The 10,659-nt window shown below is 45.4% G+C and overlaps 1 protein-coding gene and 1 pseudogene across 2 annotated transcripts; both read right to left on the bottom strand.

The window, feature by feature from the left end:
* Positions 1–235: 235 nt before the first annotated feature.
* Positions 236–1,589, bottom strand: LOC147985560 (uncharacterized; annotated as a pseudogene).
* A 136-nt stretch (positions 1,590–1,725) lies between these two features.
* LOC125537971 (Cysteine proteinases superfamily protein) lies at positions 1,726–7,772 on the bottom strand. 2 transcript variants are annotated; one of them, XM_048701290.1, is made up of 10 exons: positions 7,525–7,772; positions 5,694–5,868; positions 5,439–5,512; positions 3,732–3,786; positions 3,548–3,622; positions 3,112–3,185; positions 2,953–3,001; positions 2,483–2,567; positions 2,179–2,235; positions 1,726–2,070 (listed from the first exon to the last, which is right to left on the bottom strand). In XM_048701290.1, the coding sequence occupies exons 2-10, from the start codon at positions 5,859–5,861 to the stop codon at positions 2,024–2,026; spliced, it is 684 nt and encodes a 227-aa protein (XP_048557247.1). In that variant the 5' UTR covers positions 5,862–5,868; positions 7,525–7,772; the 3' UTR covers positions 1,726–2,023. The 2 variants fall into 2 exon arrangements, with proteins under 2 accessions (XP_048557247.1, XP_087400265.1); XM_087544139.1 differs by lacking the exon at positions 7,525–7,772 and adding an exon at positions 7,223–7,501.
* Positions 7,773–10,659: the final 2,887 nt, after the last annotated feature.

Consider the following 10,659-nt stretch of genomic DNA (forward strand, 5'->3'; position numbering starts at 1 on the left):
TCGTATGTGTGACGCGGACTAAGGCATAGCCTAGTGGTGAAAAGGGACAGATGCCTTCCCACCCCCCTAGTTCAAGGCATGATACTTGCAATTTGGGTTTGTTGCACCAATTATATTATAGTCTCTCTTATAGTTCTTTTGTCAAAAAAAATTGAGAGCACAAAGTAGAGCAAAGAGAAACTTAATTTTGCTTAGTGTTGATTGTGAATAGAAATTAAGGGACTAGAATAGCATGTGGAGTCACATGGAGTCTAGTAGTAGCAACACTACTCAAAGTGTAAACTCATCCAATGTACATGAAACTTTTTTCGAGAAAACGCAAAAGAGCTTGCGTTTCATTGTATTGAAAAGAAGGGGGGTTAATAATTACAATCCTCCTGGGAGGCGGTTACAGTTCGGGATGAAGATAGTCAATTGACGTCCCAGATTTGCGGGATGATGGCTCTAAGCCCTAACGCGCCAGCGGCAGCCCAAAGGGCGGCCTCCTCCTTGATCTTTGCGAGCAAGTCAGCAATGAGGGGGCGGCCATGATTGAAGACGCAGTCGTTGCGGTGCTTCCAAAGCATCCAGGGGACTAGCAGGACCGCAGAAGCAAGGCCTTTGCGCATTGGCTTGGGCGCGAGCTGTCTTGCGGATTGCCACCAGTTGTTGAGGGATGGCTCATGAGCAGGCGGGGGGCATGGGGCCCGGAGCCAACTGAACACCTCATGCCAGGTCTGCCGACAAGGAGGAGGTGGTTCATGGTTTCGGGCGCCTGGTCGCAAAGGGGGCAACGCGTGGGGTGCGGCAAGCTGCGGCGGTCGGCGGTCCAGCAGCGATCCAGGTGAGCTAGCCAGTGGAAGAACCTGACACGCGAGGGCACCCAGCACTTCCAGGTGAGCTTCCACGCGTCGCATGCGATGGAGCCGTGGAAAGTGCCGAGGTAGGCAGATTTGGCTGAGTAGGTGCTGTTCGCGCTCCACTTCCAGGTTAGGCGGTCTGGCTCCATGGAGAGAGTAGTGTGCTCGATCTTACGCCATAGCTGCATGTACTGCCCAATCTCCTAGAGCCCCACGACGCCTTGGATATCTTGTGCCCATCGGTTGGCGAGGAGGCCGTCCTCCATGGCGAGGTAGGCAGATTTGACTGAGTAGGTGCCGTTTGCGCTCCACTTCCAGGTTAGGCGGTCTGGCTCCACGGAGAGAGTGGTGTGCTCGATCTTATGCCATAGCTGCAGGTACTGCCCAATCTCCTGGAGCCCCACGACGCCTTGGATATCTTGGGCCCATCGGTTGGCGAGGAGGCCGTCCGTCCGCCATGTATCTTGCGTACATTTAACTTACACAAACGAATTTAAGCTGAGGAATTTTCAGCAAGGTGAAGTTTGTTAAGAGTTATGTATATGGAGTCATGATCTCATAGAACATCTGCATCCTACTAGGCATGATATATACTCCCTTCGTTCGAAATTACTTGTCTCGGAAATAGATGTATCTAGAACTAAATAAGTCTAGATAAATTCATTTCTGCAACAAGCTCTTCCGAATGGAGGGAGTAATGCGTGTGAGCACACTGTAACCTGTGCCTTCATGGGGAGCCGATGCGACCGGTGTGTGGCATTGTACCGATATCAGGCCCCGAAAATGTAACCTCGTTGGTGTCCCCGAAATCGTGTAGCGGAGCTGTCTCATGCTCACGCACATTACTAGCTACTAAAGGTGCACAATCCAGTCTGAGAATTTCCCATAAACAAAGTGAATGGAATAACATATAGCAGCATTGCATAAAAATGTAACAATGAACGAACATGTATACAATCAACCTATCTGTTAGTATAAATATCTATGCACAAGGAAGCAACCTCGGTTTCAGTATCGAACTACATGTGATCATATGACTGCACCAAGGAACGCATCCAATAATCCAATTACTCAGATCTCCAGTGGAGAAAATCAGAGGTAGGTGTCCTCTCTCCAGGATGTGGCCAGCCGGCAATATCGAAAAGGCCATGTGATAAAATTCAAGCCTGAAGCAACACGTGAATCTAAAACAACCAGTGCTTCTTTCTAGGCTTGTACTTGCTCGGGAGATCTACAAAGCAACAAGTAATTTCCTTTTCTTGAGAAATGGATATACAATAGTATACAAACTGATGTATTCAGTTCTTACAATTAAAGATAAGGACATTCTATTTCTGACCTCGTGCATCGTATAGTGAGTTGTAGTGAATTTCAGACCAGAAACTTAGCCAAAGCTCTGAAAAACATGTAACTTAAGGAGTCAGCCATCATAACCAGTTACTTTTTTTCATTAACAGTTGTATGCAGTAATCACAGATGTGCTTAGGGATGCCTGCAACTGATATATATTTTATGTTTCGCAAATTGTGTGCAACAGATTTGATGTGGGCAATAATCCACTGAAGATTGTGATTGCGACTACTGCCTTTTTATGTAGATATGCACAATACTTGTTTGTTCCTTGGCAGAGGCCAAAACGTTACCTCTTTGTGGAGCCTGATACTGTGGAACAATTTCAACAAAACAGGTATCTCTGAAAGATGTAAGAAGGCATATCTTCGCAGCAAACTGCCAAAAGCAAAGAGAAACATTAGGCGTCTTCTTTCTCAATGGGGCTAAGCTTGTCAAGATATTATTCCCTCTGAAGGTACAAAATTAAGATACTGTGATAGTATATTCACCAAAGATGTATAACTTTTAGTGAGACAAGTTAAAATTTCACATGTGGTGTACAAGTAAAGTATTAATCAGATGAGACAATAAAGAGACCATCAGAAGTTCCATCAACAGAACAGATTAACTTGTACTCCTACTTCAGTAGAATGCGAGAAAAATAGGAATAATACACAAAGGTAATATAAAAGGCAGAAAATCTTGCAGCAGTGCAGGAAGTTAGCTAACTTTCAGTTTAGCAAAGAAATGATGGAAACAATGAATGTGAAAGAGAGTTCACCTTATCAGCAGCTGCTTGCAATGTGACATGGTCTCCCCATTCCCCAGATCTGGAGAAGATGAGATTCAGATTCATGAATAATTAAATACAAAAGCACAAGCATGAACTGTTTTCATTGAAGTACTCTGCAAGCAAAATGAAGCCCACAATAGTGCATACTTTTTCATCTTCTTGCAATAGTGTTTATATTTCATTGGGACATGCCCCTCATACAAAGAGTTGCACGCCTTGAGCTGCAGAAGAAAGAAAATGGCACACATAAGCCTTCAAGTCTCAAAGAAGATAATTGTCAGCATATGGACACAACTATAGCCTAATAATATTGAAAATCTGCTTATTTATAAATCACACAAAAAAATTATAAGGGGGCATTCACCATAAAGTTTAAGATGCATGTGTGACATTGCAGTTTAGCAAGATGAGTGCAATAACATAAAGTGGTACTTTAGGATGCGTTTGTATTTTTTTCTTTCAGGTTCCTTGTAGTATACTGTCATTTCATATAAATGCAGCAGTTTCGAGGACCTTCTGATCCCTTCCCAGTGTTAAAAAAACATAAAGTGGTACTTTCAATATGCCTAGGTGATCGATATACCTGCTTCACTATCTCTTTCCGAACATGCTTGTGATACTCAGGTGATCGATATAGCTGGTCTGAGAGTGCACGGAACTACAGGGAAAAAATAATTGTATCCTTAGATAAACATATAGTTAAGAACTTCAGAAGATCATATAATTTCATCCAGTGAATCAAATTCTGCTTTAGAAAAATCACAAACCTGACAATTGCCATCACCTGATACCCTCACTTCAAACAAGCCATATGCATTTAACCTACAAAAGATTCTCATTAATTAGGAACTATGAGAATAATACATGTGTTAGCAATGCAAAATTCACCGAAACAGGTTGTGGGTGATTCGAGGTCAGCTTAGCTATTTCTGTAGGGTGCAGTGAGTAAAGACAGGCTAAAGACTGTTCCCATATGTAGGCAAACCATTTAGTTGAAATGCCCAAAGAGAGGACATAGGATATGATTTAGATGCATACTCAGAATGTTATTCCACACCCCGTTTGGATGTTGGCATTCAAGGCCGGAATTTGGCATTGGCATTTGCCTGACCCGACAGCTCTTTGGGTAGCCTGGATATCCAGGCTCGATATCATAACCTTCTCCCGAACACTCGCGCTAGCCCCAGTGCTCTGTATTTGGCCAAATCCTCTATCCCTTGCTCATTCGCTCCATCCTGTACAAGAAAAGGAGCATGGCGACCACATGGGAGGAATCAGGAGACCGAGGAAGGACACACCCCAGGCGGAGGTCCACGGCGGCGCAGGGAGGTGCTCCTTTCTTTCTTCTCCACAACAGTCCTTTGTCCACCCCCGATGTCCCACTACTCTTTCCGTGGTTGTTGACGTGGCCTCCATATCTGATCCCTCCCCTGCAGGACCCCTCCTTCCGATTCGCCACGGCCCTCATCCCTCCGGCCATCCCCTTGCAGTGCCTCTCCCAGAACATGCCACTGTGCCTCCTTACATCGCAGATGCATAGATTATTCCTCCCCATGGCATCCCTCTCACCCAGATGTGTTTCCCACTGCATCCCCTCTAATGGAGCATGCTACCTCGTCCTGCACCCCACGGCAGCATCCCCTCGCCCATCCCTGCACATCCTCTCCTGCTGCCCCATTAATTCTTAGATGTTAATTATCGCTGTGGTTGCTACGAATATTTGAGCTTCGATTGCATTAGAAAAAGATCGGTGTTGCCCGGTTCTGTATGAAGCTGCTTTGTTGGTCAGCTGGCCCAATTATTTGAGCTTTGAATGCTTCCTCTTTGTGCTGCACGCACGTGAGAGGAAGAATTCACCGGGCACTATCGTTTGACTATATTCTTGCTTACTGAGCAATGTGAGATCAAGTAAAGAAAAGGCAGGGCATTCCAGCGTTGATAAAATTTATGCGCATGATGTGCAGATTTGATTTCCAAACTGTACAACAAAGTATATTCTTCATACTCTTATAAATGTGCAAATTCCATTCGTTGTCCATCCAAACAAGAACTGGAATGGTTGCCCCCTTGGATTCCAAGTGCCAAATATATGAACATCCAAACACTAGTATTGGCCTTGAAGCTCAATACCAATGTCCTGAGATATTTGGAATTGAAGGCAATGCAATGCCGAGCACTTCAATATCTACATCCAAACCGAGCCCCATAGTTTTCCCTGGCGCCTTTAAAAAATCTGACATAGAATCCCCAATGTGATGCAAAATAAACATGTTTTTTCATTTAAAAAATTAAATGCTTTTAGCCTTTGGCTCAACTGCTATGGACTTGTAAAGCTATGACCGACTTCTGGACTCTCAATACATGCCCAAATGTTTACCAAAAGAATCCTGTGAAAGGATGGAATCATCCAACTTTGCAAGAACAGAAGTGAAAACTGTACCAGAGTCAAGCATGTAAGAATCATCAAAGTTTACCTGTCATGAAGACGATGATGATCCATGGTGGCATCACTATATGTTGGGAAGTATGTATTAATCCGGGGAACATGCTGTCAATGTGCCAAAGTAAGGAATTTCAGGTAACAAGCACACACAGTTAATTTTATTTAACCAATACCATACCGCAGAGAAAAACAAAAAGACTGCCCGACAAACACAAATTTAACAGTTCTAGCAAGGGAAGGGAAGGGTAACAGAAGTAAATAGCACAGCAGGCATGCAATATCTTACAGGAATAGATGTCAAATTCGTAAGGCGCTTGGCCATAGCACCATCTAGCTTCGCATATTCTTCTTCAAGAACCATTGCAATCATCTTGTCATCATCTGTCTCGCTCCTCTGGCTGCTCACAGAGGTTGAGCTGGACGAGGCACCTCCATTTGGAAACATATGCGTCATGCCCAACCTATAGGTAAAGAACAGGACAAAATGAACTTTAAATAATGCTCAACAATATGTATTGGTATAAATTCAGATGTTATAGACAAACAAATATGAAATATATCAGCAAAAAGTCGAAAATAGAGTGTAATTTCTAGGCACAGCTATGCATAATGTCAGCAATGTAGAATTATACGAAATAGATACAATCTACAAAAATATGAATTGTATAAAACCAGACTCTATTTCATTGACCATATATTTAACAGACACCAAAGCAGCAATTGAGGGGAACATGACCACATGAGGGAAGCCTCTAATAACTAAGCTGTAAAATGTGTACATGCTAACATCAACTTATTTATCGGTGGATAATGATTTGTGTAATCATTTTCTTTAATGTATCCAGGTTTGCATACGGCACACTTGATATGCATTTACCCATATATCTATATGTTATAACAATATATGGTACTCCCTCTGTAAACTAATATAAGAGCGTTTAGATAACTAAAATAGTGATCCAAATGCTCTTATATTAGTTTACGGAGGGAGTATATGTTATAACAATATATGGTATAAGTATAACTACTTGTCCACTTACATTGAATTTGGATCTGTATGTTTGAACCAATGATTGCGCATATAATTATTATCTGATGATACGTGTGCAAAATGGAAATGGATGACTAGCTTAAAACAAGTAGTGGCATGATTAATATCTAATTATACCTGTGCAGTATAGAAATGGATGTTGAGTTTAAAACAAGACTCCAATGTTATAACTGGACTAGTAGAGTCATAATTATAGAGCAGAGAATTGGGTGGTTACTCTCATGGACATTGGCACATTGCAATATCTCTCCAATCAGGAGAGAACTGAACTAACTTATATGCCATCTCCTCCAAAGTCAGTGAAGGCATATGTTCTTAAAAATCTAAGAGAATTCTTTTGGCAGCTCGAAGGGAGCTAGCATAGTCAACTGTATCCAATTGACAGAATGGATTCTGCCTACCTATTGCTTCCACACAGACACAGAATCCTAGGGGCTGTTTGGTTCCCAGCCATGCTTTGCCGCACTTCAAGGTGCAGCAAGATTCTCTTGGCCAAGCCAAAGTGTGGCTAAGAATATGTGCACCCAAAGGTTAGACTAGTTTGGCAAAAAAATTGTGGCACGCTATGACAAAGTTGGCTTCCGATTAGACATGCCTTTTCCAGTCGCCGCTAGCACCTCAGGCTGTTGAATCCCACAGGGACAACGCAAATCGTTGACTCTGCGCATTGATTGTGGCCGAACCACGACCACACAAATTCGGAGGGCGAAACTTCTAATCACCGGGAAACATCAATTTGCACATAGAGCAACTGAACACGCTACCTTTGCTCCACCGACATTCCCAGATCGAGAGCAGACGCGAGTGGTAGGGCAAAAAACAGGGACCGCATCGGGTTTGTACGGAAGGATTCATCGCGAAAGAACCGCTCTATCCGACGGACTAGCAAGATCGATCTCCTAAGAACTCGATGACCCCCGCGGCCCGCGCCAATCAATCCCGCCCCCGTAGAGCAGGAACCGGTGCGAGGTTTCTCTTCCTGCTATCGCGCAAAGAAATTCCCCCAAAAAATCTAAGGAAAATATCTCCCGGATCACGGGAGAGGCACTGGAGCACGGGAGCATACCTGCGGCGGGAGGGGCGGTGTATGAATTTGAGAGCGGCGGCGAGGAGGGGATTGGAGGAACGCGCGAGGTTCCTCGTGGGGGCGCTTTTGTTTTGTGGGCTTGGGTGGGGGGAGGTGGAATGGAAGAAACGGAAAGCGGACGCGGATGGCGACGCGTTGTCTGGAGTAAGTACTAAGAACTGCGATTTCGTTGCCTTCGGTTGCGCTTCTTGCCCGCTGCCGCGGTTTCTCACGCGTACGGCGTACCCACCACCGACCCAGCAACGAAGAGCCGGTCACCACCTCCCTGGCTCCCTTGCTATTCGCCGGGCCCGGCTTATTTGAACGGCTGACAGGTGGGCCATGCACCGGTAGTGACGCGTGTACGTGCACTTGGAAATGGATCCGGCTTGACTGCTCCCTCCCTGCTCCTATCCGTGCTCCCACTTCATCCTACGGCTGTCTTTTTTCCTTTTTTCTTTTTAATCTAATCATCTCCTCCCCTGATTTTAAGGGGGTGGGGCCGGGCCTTATTTTGTTCCAATCAAATCAAGCCACGTAGACGGGAGCATGGATAGGCACACAACGAGGGAGCAGGCAAGTCTCGTCCCTTGGAAATTGAGACCTTTTGCATGCACTTGAGCATCTCCAATGAAAGATGTAGATTTAAAAATACCTAATTTTTGCATCTTCAGTGCCCACAAACACCTCTCCAACAGATGATATAGATAAAAAAATGCATTTCCGCCTTTCAGAGATGTAAAATGCAACACTTCGGATGCAAATATAAATCTTCGCCTATAGAAGACGTATATTTGACAGTCGCGCGCCAACCATCGTTTCCTTTCACTTTCCTCCCTTCTTCCTCCCACCTCCCGCCACACCGCCGTCAACGCCCGCCCGCCCGCCTACCACACACGCCGCAGTCGCCCCGTGCCAGATCCGGCCCCGTCGTCGCCCCCGCTGCCGGTTCCGATGCTCCTCCGTCGTCGGCTGCCGCCCGATGCCGCGAGTCGGCGGTTTTTTCTCCTCTTCTCCTCGTCGTCGATTCGGCCCCTGCGCCGCTCCTCTGCCGGCACCAAGCCCTTGCCGCCCCACCCCACCTCCGGCCGCCGCCGCTTGCCGTGTTTCCTCCACTCCCCATGTCGTCCGACCTTGTCGCTACCCGATTCGACCCCATCGTTGCCCGACCTCGCCGCTGCCAAGCCCCACCGTCGTTTCCCACATCATGTTTCCGCCGCCCCCACCATGTTTCCCTCGCCCCCGCCCACCACACCCCACTTCCGCCCGCCCACCGCACGTCGTCGCCGACCTCGTTGATGCCCGATTCGACCCCGTCGCCGCCCCGTCGCACACCATGCCGCCGAAGTAGCTCCCGAAGAGCAAGACGGGGTTCTTCGACGTGCAGGCGAAGCTGTCCGGACACTTTGGCGTCAAGCTCTCGAAGAACTTGATGAATGAAGTATTTCGAATTAGTTGAAGTAGTAGTTGAATTATGTTTAAAACTATGTTTAATTTATTTGAAATGAAGTAGTAGTTGATTCTGCTATGTTTGAGTTACATGTTTGAAATGAAGTACTAGTTGAAGTATAATTTTATATCTTCATTTTGTATCATCTATTAGAGTTGCTCTTCTACATTTCCAATATACATCATCTGTTGGAGTTAGCACTTTTTTGGAGATGCAGAACGTACTTTTGGGAGATGTAATTTTTTACATCTCCAAATTTGCATCTTCCTTTGGAGATGCTCTTAGAGATGGATTGAATTAGCTGTAGTTTACCACCCAACCTCCCACACGGCAGTAACACACATACGCTCAGCTAATTGAATGGACTGATGTTACACCCGTTAACCGGACCAATTTGGACATGCAAGCCACTAGGGTAAAGTGCGATGCCTACTAGGTCTAGAATTGAGCTCATGAGTCGAATTCTCTTCTTCCTGCTCAATCTCATGCACAACTACCTCTTCAGTGGTAGATGACGCGTTGACACCCCCCTCCGCCTGGGAAGTGGCTTGCCCCCAAGCCGACGGCCTCGGGATCAACTGCTTTAGTGAGTCCTTGTCTACTCAAGTTGCATGGTGCATGATATGTCTCCAACGTATCTATAATTTATGAAGTATTCATGTTGTTATATTATCATTCTTGGATGTTTTACAATCATTTTATAGCAACTTTATATTTTTTTGGGACTAACCTATTGACCCAGTGCCTAGTGCCAATTGCTGTTTTTTGCTTGTTTTTTACATGGCAGAAAATCAATATCAAACGAAGTCCAAACACCGTGAAACTTTTTGAGGATTTTTATGGACCAGAAGACCACCAATGGGCTAGAGCAGCACCTGGGGGTGCCCCGACAGGGGCACAACCCACTAGGGCGCGCCTGGGGGGCCAGGCACGCCCAGGTGGGTTGTGCCCACCTCGGTGGCCTCCCGCACCCCCTATTTGCCCTATAAAATTCCAAATATTTCAAAACCCCTCGGGGGTTAACCTAGATCAGAAGTCCCGCCGTCGCAAGGCTCTGTAGCCACCAAAAACCAAACTAGACCCCATTCCGGCACCCTGCCGGAGGGGGGAATCATCACCTGTGACCATCTTCATCATCCCGGCGGCCACCACGACGAGGAGAGAGTAGTCCACCCTCGAGGCTGAGGGTTTGTACCAGTAGCTATGTGTTTAATCTCTCTCTCTCTCTCTTATGTTCTTGAGATGTCACGATCTTGATGTATCGCGGGCTTTGTTAATATAGTCGGATCATATGATGTTTTCTCCTCTCTATCTTGTTGTGATGAATTGAGTTTTCCAGTTGAGATGTTGTTATCGGATTGAATACTTTTACGGATTTGAGAGCACTTGATATATGTCTTGCATATGAATACTCGTGGTGACAATGGGGTATCATATTAATTCACTTGATATGTGTTTTGGTATTCAACTCGCAGATTCCCGTGGTGACATTGAGGTAATCTATGCATAGGGGTTGATGCACGTTCTCGTCTTTTGTTTCTCTGGTAGAAATTTTGGGGCACTCTTTGAGATTCTTTGTGTTGGATTGAGTATTATGAATCTGAAATTATTTGGTGTTATTTTAGTATGAACTCTTGGATAGATCGATCGGAAAGAATAGCTTCGAGGTGGTTTCGTACACTACA

Source organism: Triticum urartu, chromosome 2A (assembly GCF_056163025.1).
Source record: "Triticum urartu cultivar PI428250 chromosome 2A, HENAU_Tu73, whole genome shotgun sequence".
NCBI classification, from domain to species: Eukaryota; Viridiplantae; Streptophyta; class Magnoliopsida; order Poales; family Poaceae; genus Triticum; species Triticum urartu.

Coding starts and splice junctions, on each gene's coding strand:
- LOC125537971 (XM_087544139.1), bottom strand. CDS start 7,290: ATGCGGTCCCTGTTTTTTGCCCTACCACTCGCGTCTGCTCTCGATCTG. Junction 5,513..5,693: donor CGAATTTGACATCTATTCCT/GTAAGATATTGC, acceptor GCACATTGACAG/CATGTTCCCCGGATTAATAC. Junction 3,002..3,111: donor TATTGCAAGAAGATGAAAAA/GTATGCACTATT, acceptor CATCTTCTCCAG/ATCTGGGGAATGGGGAGACC.